General features: G+C 36.6%; 1 protein-coding gene across 2 annotated transcripts in view; it reads right to left on the reverse strand.

Annotated features, from left to right (window-relative positions):
• Positions 1–5,256: 5,256 nt before the first annotated feature.
• The window catches only part of LOC137390099 (filamin-A-like), a 71,465-nt gene continuing 56,343 nt past the window's right edge, over positions 5,257–20,378 (reverse strand). For both annotated transcript variants that reach the window (XM_068076350.1, XM_068076349.1), the window contains exons 33-44: positions 19,405–19,566; positions 18,551–18,754; positions 14,541–14,693; positions 12,693–12,821; positions 11,917–12,153; positions 11,050–11,217; positions 9,641–9,771; positions 8,610–8,733; positions 7,584–7,754; positions 7,208–7,426; positions 6,501–6,692; positions 5,257–6,062 (exon numbers count right to left, since the gene is read on the reverse strand). In XM_068076350.1, coding sequence (XP_067932451.1) covers positions 5,869–6,062; positions 6,501–6,692; positions 7,208–7,426; positions 7,584–7,754; positions 8,610–8,733; positions 9,641–9,771; positions 11,050–11,217; positions 11,917–12,153; positions 12,693–12,821; positions 14,541–14,693; positions 18,551–18,754; positions 19,405–19,566 — 2,084 coding nt within the window. In that variant the 3' untranslated portion in view covers positions 5,257–5,868. The remainder of the gene's footprint in view (positions 6,063–6,500; positions 6,693–7,207; positions 7,427–7,583; positions 7,755–8,609; positions 8,734–9,640; positions 9,772–11,049; positions 11,218–11,916; positions 12,154–12,692; positions 12,822–14,540; positions 14,694–18,550; positions 18,755–19,404; positions 19,567–20,378) is intronic.

A 20,378-nucleotide genomic window follows, 5' to 3' on the forward strand; every position in this document is an offset into this window, starting at 1 on the left:
TTTTTGCATACGACCACTTCAACTATGCAAGATATGGCACACTTTACTATATGGAGATGACGCAGCTGGCAAAGACTCACTCCCTAATTTACCAAGCAATGGCAGATCACCGTGGTTATTCTACCTTTTAATATAGCATCATCGCCCATTCTCCAGCGTTGCCTGTGATATGGCGATAGAACAGACCGTCAATTGTGATTCTAAATTACAGGGAGGTCTCATTGTATTCGCAAAAACCCAATCTGCCTCACAGAGAAGGACCATGGCTCAACCACAAAGGACATCTGTGCACACAAAAATAAAGAAGCTTCTAGAATTGGACTCTACTAGCTCAGACAAGCATGGCTTGTCAAAATCAGCATGGAAAGCTGATGAAGACATAATATGTCTCATCAAATAAATCATATCAGCTCGAATCAACCCATTCAGGCACAAAGGTAAAAACCTAGTCTCTATCATCAGTAGAGTGGAGGCTTCAACTGACATTGCCTATGATTTACAAAATGCGATACAGTAGAGGTGGAACGAGACACGAGACGTCTCGAGTATCGACCTGTCTCGTCTCGTATCGGTCTCGTCTCGAGTTAACTATTGCCAAACTCGAGACAGGAAGTAGAACTAAAGCGCCTGCGCACGGTTGTTAAAACATGGCTTCTTGCGATAGCAACGACTCCATATATTGTAATGGATTGCGGGCAACTGCCTTTAAAGTTATACTCGGTCCGTTACTACCTGTTGCTACTAATTATGTTGGCCACTGAGTCTAATCATGTAGTCCGGACAACGGCCCTGTTATTTTTTAGTTCGGTTCTGTGTCGTTAAAACAGATACCGGGTCGTATCTAATTACTCTTCGGATAATCCAATTTAATAAATAAGACTTTTGCGGGTAAAATGTCTGTATTTTATCGTATCGTGTCTAAACACCAACTGCCCTTCATAAAATTCGGGCCTCTTTTACGTATATACTACCAATCGCGGGTAAAACTTGCCCGGACACGGAGAAACGAACGAAAGGCTGTGTCGACCATAGCCCGTGCTCGGTTAACAATGACGTTTTGTTAGCTCAATGTAAGAATATACATGTATACAGTAATTAATATAATTTCATGAGTACAATTTAAATATAATTCACATACTACAGCTAATACACAAAGCAAACTTTAATGAAACGATAAGAATGAAAGTGTTATCGTGTGTTCTTTTAGCTGCGGTATTTCTTTGTAGAGTGACGGCTATCGGTTTCATTACACATTACATTAAAAAGTAAGAACTATTCAATAGATGGTAAAAATATACATGTACAAAGCAATATGTTTATAATAATTATGATCAATCAAGCTCAAAATTCTTAGAATATATAACTTCGGTATTTTAGAGCTGTTTGTGTCACTTTTGTTTACAAAAACTACATGCATATCACTATTAAAATGTTGTATTTAAATCGTTTACACCAGGTGAAAATTCAATTTAAAAAGAGTTTTATTAATTTTATATATACCAAGTAGCTAGTACTTGTGTAGTAAAATCATCACCAAATGCTCATTATTTTACTGTCTCGTGTTTCGAGTCTCGAATTTTTACAAGACAGTGTCTCGAGTCTCGTCTCGAGCTTAAAAAACCTGTCTCGTTCCACCTCTACAATACAGATCGAAAAAAAGCAGTTTCAAGATTTTGTCACCAAACGGATGAAAACTCAACAAGTAGAATTCAATGCACCAATAAAGGCAAACAAACTGAAAGGTTTTGCTTCGAGCCAAAGTGCTAAGAAAACTTCTAGTAAGAAAATTCTACAGTGTACAGGACAGATCTTTGATTGTCTTCTTGTAATCAGCCAGCAGGGGAACATCGATCTTAGAAAAGTACTTTCTTATTCCCTTGGCAATGTAAGCTGGAGCCTGGCAAATGCAGATGAATTGATGATGAAGACAGCTAAGTTTACCCTTATGACAGCATTGGAGAAAAAGCTAGAGCCACATCCAACATGTTACACAAAATTTGAAAACCTTCCAAAATTTGATACTGTGGTCATTGATGGAATGGCTGAGATTCAAGCTCTGAAGCCCTCAGCAACATTCGGAATGGTTGCTAGTGTTCTATTGAAAAGGCTAGCATCAATCGCTACATCATATGATTCTTCTCGGGTGGATTTTTTCTGTGATAGCTATCCTGAGGCGAGCATCAAATCAACTGAGTGAATGCATCATGGATTGAAAGGTAGTCAAAAGGTGACAATTTTTTGACCAAATCAAGTGGTACCAAAGTGGTCAGACTTCCTGGCAGAGAGTGCTAACAAAGAAGCTTTGGTGGCTTTCTTGAGTAAGGAGAGGAGCAGTGCACAGATCAAACAGGATCTTGATGTATACATAGCATTTGCTTCCAAGTGCAACAAGATCAGTTTTCAAATGGATGGAAAAGCTAGTAATAAAAACAGGGAGTCTAGCATCAGATCATGAGGAAGCTGACACAAGAATGATAGCACATATAAAGTCCATCATAGAAGACGAAGGATCGGACTGTACGGTGATGATAAAGTGTCAAGATACAGATGTGTTTATGATTTGTATATCTTTGGTACATGAGCTTCCATCAGATCAATTGCACTACTTCTGTAGGAAGAAAGAACGAATGCGATACATACACATTGGAAATGTATAAGGTATTCTAACACCGCCCTACTGCCAGGCACTTCTGGGTCTACATGCACTCAGCGGTTGGGATAGTATCAGCGCATTTCATTCAAAGGGAAAGAAATCCTTTCTGAATTTGCTCAAGCAGAACCCTGAGTTCATCAATGTATTAAGCTCTTTGGGCTTGGAGTTTGAGGTAGATGATGATACTCAGCACTCTATAGAAAACTTATATGCAGGCTTTATAATATTGACAACTGAAAAGATCAATGAAGCAAGATATTTGGTTTATTGCTCTCCCCATAGATATAGTAAACCTGGTAGGTTTACTATATCTATGGCTCTCCCTCAAGGTTTTCCCAAGCTAACCTTCCTCCAACCCAAAATGAACTGAGGCTGCATGTAATGAGAGTTGGTTACCAAGCAGCCATATGGCGTAGAGCTGCGCAGCCAACAGTTGATCTTCCCCTACCCACTAATCATGGCTGGACTTTGTCTAATGGCAATCTCAAAACCACATGAATGACACAGAACCCAGCGCCTTCTGATGTGATGAAAGACATGTTTTGTCGAGGTAAGACAGGATGTTCATCCAATAGATGCAAATGCCAGAAGGCTGGACTCAGATGTACAGATATGTGTCAGTGCAAGGACTGTGGAAACAAAACTGGTGCTGAAGAAGAGAATACAGATTCTGATGGGAATGCTGGTGAAGGTAGGTTATGATACATCAAGTATCAGGTTATGTCTTTAAAAGTTTGCAGAACATTTCCACTCATGATACCTTTTCCTGACACCAGACAGAAAAAAAAAGATTCTACATCTCGGTCAAATCTTTAAACAGCTGTGACAGTTTTTGATTCAATTTCCCTTTTTGTAGATGTGTAGGAGATAACACACAGTCATGGTGCTACATCAGACCGACAGACAGACAAATTATGTAATCCATTATAGTATATAATATCATGCATAAGTTCAAATCTATGCAACTTGGAAAGATATAAATATTAAATCTGAAATACACTACAAATTCTGATCTTGATTGATGTGTTGCAACCTCTTTCCTTTCCCCAAATGATAAACTAGCGAAGTTTAAAATTATATCATTAAATTTATGTATTATATTATATAATACATTATAAAAATGCTGGCCAGTTGAGAGAATTGTCAATTACATACTCAGAACAAGCACCAAAATCTGGTCCAAAAACAAACGGAATTGGGTGGTATTCACAATCATATTTAATACATACTTCAAGTTAAGCATATGACTTACCTAATGATATTATTATGTAATATAAATTCAAATCCATGCATTTTTGAAATCTCATAATATGATATTTGAAATCAGCTACAAATTTTGATCTAGTATGATGTATCACAGCCCCGCTCTGTCCTGGTCGAACTTGTAAATTATAAAAATTATATTAATAATTTATTGTATTACGTAATACATCATAATTAGTCTGGTGGCTAGTTTAGAGGTGTAAAAATTAGATATTCAGAATCAGTATAAAATTCTGGTCTAAAACATTGTTTCAGCACATTATCCATCCTAATATAAAGTAAATCACTTTTTTGAGCACTTTATGGTAGGCTGCTTCTTCGCTAACAGTGTTAATAGGTAGAAATATATATATATTAGCTAATCGTGGGTGAAGGGAAATTTATTATTTCTTTGGTCTACAATATATTATAGATGACATGATCATTCAAGCTAGAATCCTACATACTTATACGCTACTGTTATAAGATGAATTTGTGAATTTTCTGTTGTTGAATATAGAGGGAGGATAACTCATAAATGATTTACTTGATTTCTATTAGTGGATTAGTAATTGATTTTTATATTTCCTCAATGAAATGGTTTACTGTATATAATACATCATATACATGTTACATATTTACAAACAACTTAAAATACAAGTCCTTTACCAATAACTGTATTACTACAAACCACTTGGCTTATATGATATACACAATAATTTACATACATGTATAGATATGTACATGCATACATATACAAATATTGGTACACCATTGAAGTTATATGCATGTATATTACTAGCACTCTGGCCATACTGTACGTTGTGAGAGATCATGTGTAATATTTATCTGCAAAATTATTCCGCAGTGCAGCAATAGGTCTAGTGATGCAGTTGGTAGTGAGCCTGGTGCTAGGAAGCATGGCTGAGTTTGAGTCCTGCGCAACATACATTCTTTTTCTTGTTTCTAAGCATGGCTTCGAACAGAAACCTTATTATAGCATTATGCTTTTGTTATAGTAAAAATTAGAGAGCTCTGATGACTCGTTCTGTTGATATGAATAGCATATTGCTATTATAGACAGATTTTTGATGATTTACTGTATAATAGCCCTTTGCAGTTGGAGTTCTGCTGGCTCATTCACTGCTATATGAACAGGCCATGAATGCCAATCTTTGGAATTAAATTTAAAAATCACATTTGTTCTGGATTTACAGCAAGATTAAGGAAGGTTCTATTCAGTTTACCATATAGATAGGTAATTATAAATAGTATTGTACAAACATCGCATCAAGTGATACATGTATTTAAGCTTGTGAGAATGCTCCTCCTGCACGCTGAGCTTCAGGGAACCGGTAATGTAATTTTGAATGGTGTATTATATTATATTATAGTAGTACAAGAAAGCATCTACGAGACAACATTGACGAGCTATATAAAACACTTACAATAAAGGGAAGCTTAAAAATAGAATGAGAGTAGAAGTTATATATTTGTAGACATAGGCAACACAAAGCCATGAGGCATAAAGATCATTTAAACATAAGCTGACAGAAAAAAGTTTTTCTTAATAATATTCTAACCATCTAACTCCCCTCAATATTAGTAGTGTATTGTTAAATGGTGCTGTAATATATTATTATGTTTGTTTCCGAAATAACCCAAACCATGATAATAGCAGTTGATAGGATCTCAAAGTTTTAGAAAGTCCTATAAACCGCATGATGCGAAACAGGAAACGATGCAATAGATTATCAAAGAATTGATATACCGATAGTCTTTCACACACTTAATTACCTGTCCTAACGTCACACTCAGTGATTGAATGTTTCATCGGGAACGCAACATTTCAGGCAAAATCACTTGCCGCTACTTGTCTTCTAACTATTCAAAGTTTTATATTTATAATCACATAGCTCGCACATTTCATATGAAGCTACCCATCTAGATTAATTGTGGGAAGATTTCTGGGTTTAAACAACATCAATGTGGAAAGGACTGCCAGGGATGTGATCGTCTCCCCATTTAACGAGCAAGTGGTACTTTCCTTTCTGTTTGACAGTGTAAGACACATTGTATGTGTTCCTCTGTGCATGCTTGATGAGGATTTCATCAACAGGTGGTGAGTTTGCTGGCCCAATCATACCAACAAACAGCATGTTTACACCTAAAAATAAAGTTATATAATGACAAGGTTATTACAATTAGACAAAAGAAACATCTAGCACAAAGATCACCAAATTATTTAGGTGGGAAAACTACCTAAATCTACTTGAACCACTATATTTTTAGCACACGTACTTCTTAAAATCTTGACTAAGTTTTCAAAACAGCTTAAACTATCCCTTAAAAATGCTCTTTGGAGCCGGACAAAGTTACTAAACTATCAGAGAGTTTGTGCGAGAGCAATCAAATAGCACAGCATACACAGGAGTTCATGAGGGCTAAGGTGGAAAATACTGAGCTAATCTAGGGTAGACTCGAGGTCTACCCTAGATTAGCTGAGTCAAGTCTATAGATCTACCTTGGGTAAAGTGAGATGCACAGCAAGCACACAAATGACGGTCTCGCGGTTGAAAGCAATGAAAATACCTAAGTAACTTACCTGCTGTTGAAGAATCGACTGTAAACTGGGCCTTTTTATTAACGAAAGCTTTAGTAAGTCCAGGACCTTTAGATGTGACCTTTGATCCATCCGAGTTAAATTTGGGCAAGGCATCGACTAGATCTGCTTCTGTCTTCTTATTGGTTTCGATAACGCAGTGAGCAGATTGATTCTCTCCTGGTTGGCCAGCGCCTACAATATGAATAGACTGATGCAACCACCAAACATTTACCATTTACCTAGCATCAGATTTAGGAGTCGCTAATAACGGTGAGAGGATGAAAGGGATTAGTTATTCTAACTAGGAATGCTATGCAGTTTATGCTATGTAGGAAGTGAATAACAGACTGAATCCAAGGCTCCATAGAGTGATCATAAACTAGTACTAGAAGCGCAAGGATCGATAGAGCGATTTAACTAGATCAATGCATAAACTGTAGCAGCAATTTCAGGATTTTAGTAGTAAGTCCTATCATCAGCTACTACTCATGTGATATACCAGTATCTACTTGGTATGCTAAATTCAAACAAAATAGAAAAATATACGCAGGTAATCAGTTAAAGAAAGCATAGCGGGCATTTTAGGAAGTCTTATGAATGCGTTCTGCGGCTCCAGTCGTACCATCTATCTGTGTCTTCCAACTGATATTCTTCTCACGCAATTTCAAAACAATTGTATGCCTTGTGTACTTTTTACACTCCCTCACCTGTGCATTTGACTTTGAAAGGAGAGCCTGCTATATGATGGTTGCCACCATATTTGATAGTGATGAAATAGGTTCCAGGTGCACTCGGATTGTAGGTGAACTCGTATCCATCAGCTATTTCCTTAGCATCTAGCTTAGCCTTGGAGGGGCCATCAATAGTGACAACAAGAGATGAGGATCCGGCACCCACAGTGTGAACTGTGAATTTGTTGTTAGTGCCTGCCAGGTAAACAACATAAATTAGAGAGAAGTATTTTGGACATTGTTGCTACAGATTAGAAATAGTAGCAAACAATAATAATAATAATATCCTCAGGGCTAAAAAGCAAGCGCAACAACACGCTCCTCGACCTGATCAGAAGGTGTTCAGTTTTACCTGTCTCAGCTTTCTTTAGGCCAGGTCCACTAGCGGTCACTACTCCAGGATCTGGTTCTTGCTCGCCGACAATTACCTTAAATGGACTTCCTCTAATATGGTTGCGATCAAGAGTCACGTGAACAAAATGTACTCCATTCTCGCGTGGAATAAAGCGAACAGCATAGCGACCTGTAAACGACAAGGCTCAACAAAATAGATTTATTTAAAAACTTCAAGTTTATGCTGTCATGTTGTTTATGTTACCATCTTTGTTATTAGTAGCATAAACTAAGCAGAATATTTAGGGCTTTGGTAAAAGACTATGTATGTAAGTTCTGTACAACAAGGAAACACTATATATCATGAGCTCTGTACAACAAGAAAACCCATATATCATGAGCTCTGTACAACAAGAAAACCCATATATCATGAGCTCTGTACAACAAGAAAACCCATATATCATGAGCTCTGTACAACAAGAAAACCCATATATCATGAGCTCTGTACAACATAGAAAACCCATATATTATCAGCTTTGTACAAGTAAAACCCATATATTATCAGCTCTGTACAACAAGAAAAACCCATATATCACCAGCTCTGTACAACAGGAAAAAATTTAATATTTGACCTGTAATGACAACGCCTTTGCGACATATCTTCAGGGATTGCAACTAAAATATTTTTCATATGCATTAAATCATTTTAAATACAACACGATTGTATTTATATTTTAAAGTTGAGCGTTGCTACTTTGGTTAGTAATACCAAAATATATTGCAATAAAAACAGAAGTTTGCTTTAAAATAAATTATGAAAAAAATGTGTAAAACATTGTGTATCATTGGAGTCCATTGGCTGCTTCACAGATACTTTTATCTGTTTGTGACAAATACGTCTTTCAATGTGCATAGCCCTTATTAATTGTGAAATGAAACCTCAAGAGCACCATGAGCTGCACCAGGCCAATGCTGTATGTGTATATCTGGAGTTGATAACTCCACTACTACTACCGACAATACTAGCTATTTGAGTGCTACTCACTGTCCGAGTCATCCAGAGATTGACAAAGAGCCTCATCTTCTGCTCCGGATGGAGCTACGACCTTTGCAAAGAGTTCACCCTTGGCACCATTAAACTGGCAGGTAAATGAAGCTGGTTTGCCGATCTACAACACAGCAAGAGAAAAATTGAACGCTCTCTTATGACCATCAGTGATATAACCAGTGAGACAATAGTGATAGTGATAGAGAGGCAATAGAGGTATTAGTAACATATTGCGTGAATCAGGGGAACATTACCGCGAAAGAGTTTGGTGAATTCAAATGAAACACTTCGAATCAAATGGCTGAACAGAAAAAAACAAATTAGGGATTTGCGGCAATAAATTATGTTTGGGGAAAGTAAACAAGAAATGATAAGGCGTAAAGGCCAATAGAGGTATAGCAAGCCACAATAATTAAGGGTATTCAATAATCTAAAATAGATGAACAACTAATAAGGAATCATACTTGTGCGCTCGTGGAAAGCAACTTACATGCAAAGTCTACAATAATGACGAGAACATATGCAAGTTGTGCAGAAAGTTGGTGCAAGTGTAGCAGAAATCATGTTATACAGAGCTAACTGACATCTACAAGCTTGGAAAGTGATTGTTTTGTGTACAAAAACTTAGCTAGAGTGATTCTTATTTTACTAGCAGACTTAACTGCTTAGAATGAAAACTCAATTATACAGCTGCATTTGTATCAGAGTTCTGGTACCCCAAAGTCTTCATGGAAAGCAGTTAGCAAATGGTGGAAGAAAAGATCATGAGTCAAATAAATGTGTAAAATGCTATAGTAATAACATAAATTCTACTGTATTCAAGTAAATTATATTGGATTATGTTAGAATAACTATACTTTTGCTTCATATTATAGCCCAAATAGCATGACAAGGGCTGTAAGCATGAGCAAAGCTACGTAACAGATGAGTCCCAAGGGCATCTGGAACCGCCCGCAATACTAACACATTAACTAGTTGAAAAGTTAGAGAAATGTTTAGAAGGCCTGAAGAGAGACAAGTGAACAAACCTCGAGTCCCCTCTGTCTAAGGGCTTGGACAGTGACCTTCCTGGCATCACCGCTGTGGGGCAGAACAGGTACTCTAAATGGTGAGTCTGGGATATGTTCATCATTGAACTTCACTGACACTACATATTCACCTAAAGCAAACAGAACATCTTCACACCACATTATAGACTATCTCTATCATAGATTCACTCTTGTTCTATATTTGCGCAATATGTACATTTCATTAGAGGTTTTGTTATTGTACACAATATGTGGTAAAAAGTTCAACAAATGATCTGTTTTTGTTTCTATCACGGGTATAATCATAAAACTTTCCCTCTTTGGTTTTATATGAGTAATTTGTAAGTTTGCTGAAAACCAACTTTAAAATTGAGTAGTGATAAAATATGAAGGCCTTTGAAATATTGCAATAGCCTTATAAAATACTTATATGAAATATATGGCAAGATCATAGTATACAGTCAAACTACGACATACTATGTTAAACTTTTCCAATGCGGTATGCCTTCATTTATTAGAAGAATTAGTTTTATAATTATACATCGTATTAAATTCATCCATAGCTCAAAAAGTAAAGATGAAGATGTGGTTCAAATCAATACAAATAAAATTATATAAAAATACCAAAAAAATAAATGTAAAAACTAAATAAAGTAATAAGCAATTAAAAAATTGTTTGTTAATATATCTTCACGCTAAAGAAAAGCAGCCTGAGGTACAGCCTCGGTAATACAGGAAACAGAGGTAGGTAGGGTAGGTAGAAGTTGGGCTATGATAACTTGAGTCGACTAGCTATACATGTATGTTTTGTTTGTAGATTGCCTGTAATTGACAGTTTAACCCTATAACAGCCAGTTTCTTTACTTGGACTAGTTTCAGTCTTGTTTTTTTCAGATCTCTCTTCACTCTTTTCTCATGGTAACTACTGCAAGGTTTTAGAGATCTCTAAAGTATTGGTGTTTGCTCACGTTTCTCTATTAATTGTTGATTAAATTTTAAAAAGAAGCGTAATTGTCTTTCATTTTATATGATATGAAAACTCGCAATGAACTTTTAGGTATCCCTCCTGTAAAAACTAAAAGGGAAGGTATGAAACAACATTCAACATTACCTGAAGACCAGAGAACTGAACTATGCAATGAAGAACTACCTACATATGTATTGATTCACAAAACTCGGAGTTTCAAAACAAATTATCACTTAAATTTTACAGCTCATGTTAAAAAATCCGTTTGTTGAGGTGATTGCACGTTGAGATTTTACTGTATAGCCAATGGCGATGTTTTTCAACAAAATGATTTATTTGTTATTGATCTGCATTGTTACTAGCTAGCATGTATGGTCAATGATTAAAGATTTCTCCACAAAAATTAAAGTCAAGTTATCTTATTTAAAATGAAAAAACTCACCAACATCACTACATTGATATGATACAACGCTGGATCCATCATGTTTGTCTTCAAACTTGATATCTGCCTTGCTAGGTCCCTCAACACTGATGGCCAGGCCTCCTGAGCCTGCCTCTCGAGTGTAGATGTTGAACTCATTGCGCACATCTACCTCTCCTTTCTCCAGCCCTACATACAAATGCGAAAAGTGTGTTAGGTGAGAAATTAGACAGTTCTCCTAACAAGCTCAGTAGGACTGGTCAGGCATGAAGTAAGGATTCAAGACTACTACAATAGATAGGAATTATCAATGTAAACACACTCTTCGGCTGAGAAAGAAGTGAGAGTAAACCTAAACTTATCTGGTAGTTACTAGCAATATGATATTTTATAGCCTTGTAAGCCGTCCCTATAAGTCACTATAACCGCTTAGTGATGACAAGGAAAAAATAGCTTATGAGAATGGCAACTGTGAGCATGTATTATAGGGGGTGCTCCGGGAGCATGTACAGGGAGTGCTCTGTGAGCATGTATAAGGGGTGCTCTGAGAGCATGTATAGGGGGTGCTCCGGGAGCATGTATAGGGGGTGCTCTGAGAGCATGTATAGGGGTGCTCCGGGAGCATGTCTATGAGGTGCTCTGGGAGCATGCGCATTAAAAAACAATTGCATAAAATCATGAAATGAGAAGAAAAAAATCAGAATGTTGCACTAATGCATGCACTAGTTTTGGTAACAACAAACAATTTATTTTTATCAGTGTATTTTAAACATATTGGATTGCACAACAATTTCACACCAACCTGACGATGGCAACTGCCACCATCAGCACAAGTCAGTTTACATAAATCATCAAACTTGAACAGGTCTTTGCAAAAGAAAGACAAACCTGGTCCATTGGCGTGTACTCTGTGTGCACCCCCCTCAGTGATCGGTCCGACAGTGAACTGGAAAGGTGAGCCGGGGATGCTGAGACCCTTGTGTTTCACACTGACAATATGTGCACCCATCTCCTTAGGTACAAACTGTATGGTGTAGTGGTCCTCACTAGAGTCCATCACATCACACAACTCTGTGATTCCAGAGGGAGATGTGACTGAAGCTACCATCTCCATTGGGTCTGAGCCTATAAGACCATACAATAGTACATAGAAAACTCGCAACTTCTGCAACAGCTTTTTTATGTTTCATCAAAACATCTTCGAGTGAATTTAACAAGATGTTGTGTTTACTGATTTTGTTTAAAATATATTTTAATTTCTTTTTACTTTTTCCATTTTTATAACTGCAGGTATGACCAAAGCTAATCTCAAACATGCGAGCAAACTTCAGAAGAAAAAGGTAATGCTCATTGGGTGCTCTTTTCAGGACATTAATAGATGGTCATTATATTCTAGTACTGTAGCTAGTACAGGTAAAACAATACCCTGAACATTGCTCTAAAACCAAAGAAAACACCCCTGAATGATCAATGTTAATTATAATTAATGAAACTTGTTCACACTAATTACTAAAGGCGAATCAACTTGGAGTGAAACTGAACCAGTCCATACACAATAAACTGATGATTACATAGAGGAAAGCAGAAATGCTGTTGTTTGCACGGGACAGGATTAGGATGCAATGAGCTACGTGTATTCCACAAATTCATGAGAATACAAATACCTGGCACTTTGAGGCTGAGCTCGCACATGCTGCCAACATGGGTGATGTCTGCAGCTTTTTGTTGAGTAGTCAGCATGGACTCCTCATTGACTCCTGTCATACCACCAACCTTGCAGTTGAAGGGACTTCCTGCAAAGCACATGAGAGGTGTTGTACTACCATTAATATCCTAACTAATCGACATTAAAAAAACTTATACTGCTGCTCTTGAAACAACATCCAATGATAGAAATATTTGAAAAGTATTCAGTGCCAGTGCGGTGCTCAGTAAGATAAAAATACACAAAATTTATCCATGTAAAAGATATTTATAGACAATACAGACACACCTCAACTTACAATTCCTTCAACATATAAACTTGTTGTCTGTCACAAAACTAGAGCAAATACTTGACCGCACCTGAATGTTCAACATACAACATTTAAAGATTTCTAGTTTAAACTTTACCTAGTCTAAGTTATGTCTTGTAACTTGACAACTTCTGCCTCTCAAGCTCTTGTAAAGCCATTTACAAGAAACCTAGTCAAGTAGCAACCTATTTTTATTACTACTTTATTGCATCTAATTTTGTTTTTTTAGTTTTCATGTGGTTTTACATAATGAATTTTTTTAGTGTTAATGTTTAATTAATAATTATTATTTATTCAGGTGTTACTGAGAGTTTTTAAGGTGCTTATCAAATTACACAAACAACGTATTCGTATAGAGATATTTACTCAGAATGACATCGTTAACACATGAGGAGATATTGGAATGAATTAACTTTAGATGGGGAGGTTTGACTGTGTTGGATTTTGCAACTTGGAAAGTGTTTTCAGCATAAAAAGTTGATATTCATTTCTACCATGACTGCTCCCATAGAGTATAATGATAGACATCAGTGCTAGATACCTATCATAAAGATATTTATTAAAGGGAGTGATAATGCAGTAGTAGTGTAATCCTCTTTTCACCTCAGCTCTCATAGTTAGAAAAATACAAATTTTACCATTCGACTATGTAAGAAGACATGACACCAGATTTGTACAACTACCTAATAAAGACAAATAAGGAATTTTATCTTCATCTTATCATTTTTATTTTATCTTCCAAGTAATCAGGAAATTTTTTTAGCTGTGTATGAACAACATATAGTGCTCCAGATAGGAATGCATTTCAGATTAAATAAGTTTTTGGTCTCCACGTTGAATTTCAGCTCATAATTCAGTGTAATCTGATAGCAATGAATTCCTGTAACAGTTACTTTTAATGTTTTGTTCAAGCGTTTTCAAGTTACGAGTCCGCTGCAGCTAGGTATGAAATATAATAGGTGACTCCATATGGCACACTTGCTATGAAAGCTTATTTATTGAAAGTTATTCCTTGATAACACCAAGTAGTGGTACTTCACGCAAGATTCTACATCCAACATCCCTTCTGAGTCCTTCAAAAAATTCATCTACAAAAATTTCCTTTGTTCCTAATATATAAAAGTAACTCTATTTCCACTGCAACACTTTTGAGCATTGGGTGTTTTTTTCCATTATCGGTAACCATTTTACCTGCTGGTCTGACTTGAAAAGGTAGCTTTTGTCATTATAATTTAAATTTCCTTGATTTTACGCGTTAGTGAGTACTTCTACTTCCTTCGTACTCAGGATGTAAAAGGTCTTTAATAGACTTCACATCATAATGATCTATCTAATTTTACAAACAGGAATAATATCAGCACATTGAGATAAAATAGATCATTAGAGAATTTTGTTTTCTATCTTTGCCGGATGAAAAGACTACTGGTAACTTGAAAATGGTCTAACTCAAAAACACTACATGAAACGAAAGCTCAAATATGACTCATATAAACTCACCTGGAACATGTTCGTCAGCAAATTTGATGCTAATGCAGTAGTTTCCAGGCTGGGTCGGCTTATAGTTAACTGCGGTGGATCCATCAGGCCGGTCTTTGCAGTCTATATCAGCCTTACTAGGGCCTTCTATAGACAAGCTTAGTCCTCCGTAACCTGCAGGTAAAGGGACGACAGTCTGACGCCCGAACATATGACAAACTTGGTCTAGCCATAAGAGAAACATCTTAACTGACTAGTTAACAAAACTGAATTACTTCAAGGCTTTCTGGTTTTTCAGATATTTTTTACTCTTTTCCTCATGGTGACTACTGAATGGCTTCAGAGATCTTTCAAGAATTGATGTTCGCTAATGTTGTTTGAATTTTTTTTAATTATCATCTTTATTAACATTAGTGTCTTCCATTTTGTATGACACGAACACTCACAATGAACCTTTTGGTATCAATTATTTAAAACTAAAAGGCAAGGTATGAAGCACCATTTAATATTATTTGAACACCACAGAACTAAACTATGCAAAGAACTGCCTTACAAAATTTATGCATATCACAAATTTACAAAACTGCCCGACAACGTTATATTTAATCATTTTTATGACTCACATGAGAGTAATTATCATATATTCTACAGTTAGTAGCCTATTTTAGGTCAGTCTTGAACTAGGCCACATCCAATAATTCCATTAGAATAAAACGTATATATATTAACTACAATGCAAAAAGATCCAAACAGAAATAAAATTCGTAACAATTAATTTACTGCAATGCGCATCTCTGATAGCAGACAAAACAGTCTACACACTATTCCTTTATGCCGTCTCTCCACCCCCCTGCCATTAGCAGTAGCAGCTACAGTATAATCCAATTAGCAACCCTTTCATCCCTATAATTGCATCAATATTTATCATTTTATCTTCCTAGAAGATACCAAACAGTAAATACTTCAAACTCAACTCTATCGCTCCTTGAACTATAGTTTCACACATCATACGCCTCAATGATACTCACAACAAAGATTCGACATGCTGTACAATCCGATCTAAAGACGTCAGATTAGCACTGCTTGTTACAAATAACTGAACTACTTCTCTTTATCATACACGAACGAAGAGATAATTTGGCAAAAAGTAATTGGCTCTCATATATTACACCGAGGCCAAAACTTCAGGATTCGTTTCGTTGCAGTAAAGAAGGAAAAGTATCTATTAATTGTATTATTATCACATTATATACAAATTGATGTAATCAAATAGATATAAAATAGCAACAGCCCATCAAAATCTCTTCAAACCAATTAACATTAAGTAGCATCACACAAAATAGGACAATAGAAATACGATAGAAGCAAGACTTACAATATAACTCTGACATGTTGACTGCAAAAACGATTGATAATAAGACAACATGTACAAATGCATCTGATGCTCTCCCAACCACGAATGATCGCATATCGCGAGACGATGGAAGTTGAAGGGAATACAGAGCATGTTTGCAATTGAGTGCAGAACCGTGTGTATAAGAGAGAATGAGTATTTATAAAGCAATCAGGGATTATTTCCATCATATCTGCAAATAGCTGTGCGTATACAAGTCTGGTAGATTCCTGCTCTACTCTAAAAACAACTAGCTAATATGATCTCAAATTCCTAATGCTCAACTGATAGAGAGACACAAAAGTTGATGCTATCCATGAACGAATTGTGCGCACAAGCACAGACGACAGCCAAAAACTTGGAGCATTAAAATATCATGTAGTTGGCAATCGGATAGCTTATGATGAGTTGAATCACGATATTAAATATTGACGACTGACTCTTTTCAACTTTATTCTCAATTAAATTTAAATTTATTAATACCTAATCTTTTGTGCCTTCATCTTCCGTGATCCCTAATTATCAGATGTCGATTGTTCTCAGTGAGATTATTCCATTCTACTGAGAGTTTCGTCAACACATTCTCATCATATACTGTTCCGCGCATATGATGAGAATAATTAACCTAGTCCTCATCAATTTACTTCATACCCAAAAGAGCCTCCTATTCACCGCATTCCTCCTGTGTGACCATTAATTGCTGACACCACACTAGGTATATATATATGCTTGTTATTTTGTGGAGCACAAATTATCCTTGCCAAATCATACTAAAAAACTGTAGTTTACAAAGAATGGCTGACAAAGAAGTTCTGATCTACATTAGAAACATTTCTAACTAATAATGTTGCAGCAATGATAGAGGAGGTTCTTTGAGGCGCAATTTTATATCCAATTAGCTTAACCACTAAATACAGGAGCGCCAGACAGATTCTCATAGCAAAGGTACTGGTCTAATATACAGTAGCTTCAACAGCGCATAGATATCAATTGGTATACTTAGCTGGTACCCTTAGCACTCTAATACAGCAATCATTAGCGCTAACCAATGCTTGTTGCAAATAAGATAGAACACCGACAGCACCTAAAGCTAGAACTGCCTTAAAATAGCCATAGATGAATGAATATGATATTTAAATACTAATAAGCAGATTGTTTTTAAAGTGGTGACCCAGTGAAGAACGTCTCAGCAATAAACAGCGCTGCAGCTAGTCTAATAGAAGATCTGACCTCTTGTCCAGAAAGTAAACGGCAATAAAAAATTGAGCTCTGGTATATGAGTATTTCAGAGTTAAGTACTAGAAAACCCACGTAATACATGCTTCTTATGCCAAAAAGCACTTTAAATTCTGGAAGTCTATAATTGATAGCATATCCAACCAGTGAGTATAGTCGAAAGTCTATAATTGATAGCATACCCAACTGGTGTGCATAGTCGAAAGTCTATAATTGATTGTATACCCAAGCAGGGTAAATAGTCTAAAGTCTATAATTGATAGCATACCCAACCAGTGCGAATAGTCTAACGTTGTAGGTCCTCGAGCAACACATATATGCTTGTCCTTAACGTGTATTCTTTCATAACCAGCTCTGTCAGACATTTTCAAGAGAGATCCTTAGACTACCGTAGGTAAGGCGAGGCAAGAAAGCTATGAACGGTAGACAGCGGGAAGAGGTCGGCAAAAAAAGAAAATGGCCATTTACCGATCCATTGGCATTTATTAACCCGTGAAAGGAAATAACGAGTCTGCTAGAACGATCTTCACGACATTGAATATTACAGAGATGACTAAGGCTCCTTGACAGAATGCGTTATCTCCTCAATTACATTACAGAAATAGCCATTCCTCTGAATATAGGTCAGTCCCACGTCCTGATCATCCATATCTATTCAAAGTCCGTAATTAGCGAGAACAGCATAAATAGAGCTAGCAATGTATTTAGATTACTCTAGTCATTAAATACTTGAGGGAATGTCAGAATATATAGATACGGACTAGTGCTAATCTAGCACACAGATGTGCATATACCGGTATACCGGCTATACTAGGACCTGATAACATGCCAAATATGCTTTGCAACCAACCCTCTGTTGTAAGTTTTCTAACGAACGAACGCAATAATTTTCAATTGTTTCCAAAATTGAATGGGCTACGCAACCCTACAGATGATTCTAGAATGGCATCACATCTGCCAGCTGAAATGTTGAAAACCTGCTGAGCATCAGCTCTACGAATCATTAACTCACTCTATGATATACACACAAGTCTGCCTTCAAACTAAGTCTCCCTTATAAGACACCTCAAGTACACCTTATAAGACACTTCAAGTACACCTTATAAGACATTTCAAGTACACCTTATAAGACACTTCAAGTACACTTTATAAGACACTTCAAGTTCACCTTATAAGACACTTCAAGTATAACTTATATATTGAAGAAAAAGAGTTACCAGAAAGAAATCTTATTTTAATCAGGAGTAGGTAATTCCTAATAGAGTAGTCTATAATCATTTGTCATCCTTGCGCATTAGCAGTAGAGCAGGTAAATAATAAATTGTTGTTAAAGTACAGATCAGTAACGAATTGTTGTTATAGTACAGGTCAATAACAAATTGTATTCTATCCATAAGCCTACCTGCATCCTTGGTATCCACATAGAACTCATTGACTTCATTGGCTACGCCACTGGTCAGGCCATCTCCGTAAACCTTGACCTTGTCAGCGCTGCCCACCTCATTCCGTGTCACATTTATCTTAAATGGAGAGTTTTCGATGTGCTGTCCATCTTTATAAACATTCACCAAGTGTGTACCAGTCTCATGAGGTGTGAATGATATACCTGTAGAGATACAGATAACACTATGTTAAGTCAGCTAGCGGTGTGGTTAAATCTGCAAGATGGAAACAGCAAGAACCCGCATGTCAAGCGATTATGTTAATTGAAAATTTTTGTATCGAATGCTCATGCTTGTGAGAGAAGGAAATGGCGCTCGCAAATGACGCGCTCGCAAATGTCGCACAAGTTATTCCGTTTTAAACATTTTCCACACTTCTGTCGTTCTTATGTCAAGCTGCTAAGCAAGACAAGAGTGCACGGCTATGACCTCTGGCGTGGAATTCCTTATCTTTTTAACAAAGCATCCGCATTAATCTGCAGCATGCAAATGTCCATTAAAACAATTATCACATGGCGACTCAACAGAGCACAACTCCAAATCCGCTTCATCCCACAATGAAAACAGTGTAAACAGTTTATACAATGTATACAATGTAGCTCTGCAAACACTAATGTGCGCATAACAAAACCCGCTTGACATGCGGGTTTTAACTGCGACCATCTTGAGGATGGGACAAACTTGTGAATCAACCGGGTCATGGGAACATAATGATGGGCAGCATACTACAATAATATGATTGCATGAGAAAGCTTAACTAAACTGACTAGCTTTTTATGATTATTTATCTAAAGCAGAGAAACATGAGGGTTACCGAGATGGCCATTGGGCAGTTTTTTGAGGATGCATGGTTCTGATTTGCCAGTTGGTGTTGTGATGTCCGCCTCTAACTCATTAATGTCATACTCCTCGACTGAGAGTGAGAATTCACTCGCTTGTCCCATGGACAGTTGTGCCTTCTCTTTATTTGCTTCCCCTACAGCAGCGTACGCGTATGTCAATTCTGAAATACCTAAATATAGTGTCCTGTAGCTGGAAGGCAACGCAGTAGTAGAACTTATAACATAGGTGTCTAAACCCATTGAAAACATAACGTTCTCACACAGATATCACACTGGCCGAAGGCAGCATTAAGTATGGGAGCCGATGTACCTTTTACATCCTCTAAACCATTATTGAGCTCAAGCATAGCAAATAGACTATTGTAAAATATGAAACATTGAAAAATACTGCTTTTGCAAATTTATATTAGTTTCTGTGAGAAAAAAATGTGCTAGATAAGACAACTCTCTGGTGGCAGCTATGACTGCTGAATAGAAAAACATAAAGGATTCCAACAAGATTCCAGGCCATTAATGATACACACACGCACACACATACACCTCTAGTCACAAGTATGACATTATACAAAGCAGAGTTCAAAAAATCAATTTAAATAGGAAAATAACATTGGCAATTTGTCCTTTTTAACATAGGGGATTGACCAAATATAAATTCATTATTCGGAGCAGAAATTAATCGATATATAAGGCTGATTAAGGAACGTGCTTTGTCAGGCTTCAATTACACGTTTTCTAGTATTTAGCTAATATGCAGAGCTTTTCAACTTTATAAAATATGAAATCGTCTCCTATTATTAAGACATAAATGAGAAGAACAACCGATCCATCGGCACATATTTATCAATAGAAAGAAAAGGTAGAGAATTGATGGCCGAGTATGAAACTCAACCTAAACACACCCTAACTTGAGTTCAGATTGGCCATTGGCGCTATAACAGAAATATAA

This window comes from Watersipora subatra, chromosome 3 (genome assembly GCF_963576615.1).
Source record: "Watersipora subatra chromosome 3, tzWatSuba1.1, whole genome shotgun sequence".
NCBI classification, from domain to species: domain Eukaryota; kingdom Metazoa; phylum Bryozoa; class Gymnolaemata; order Cheilostomatida; family Watersiporidae; genus Watersipora; species Watersipora subatra.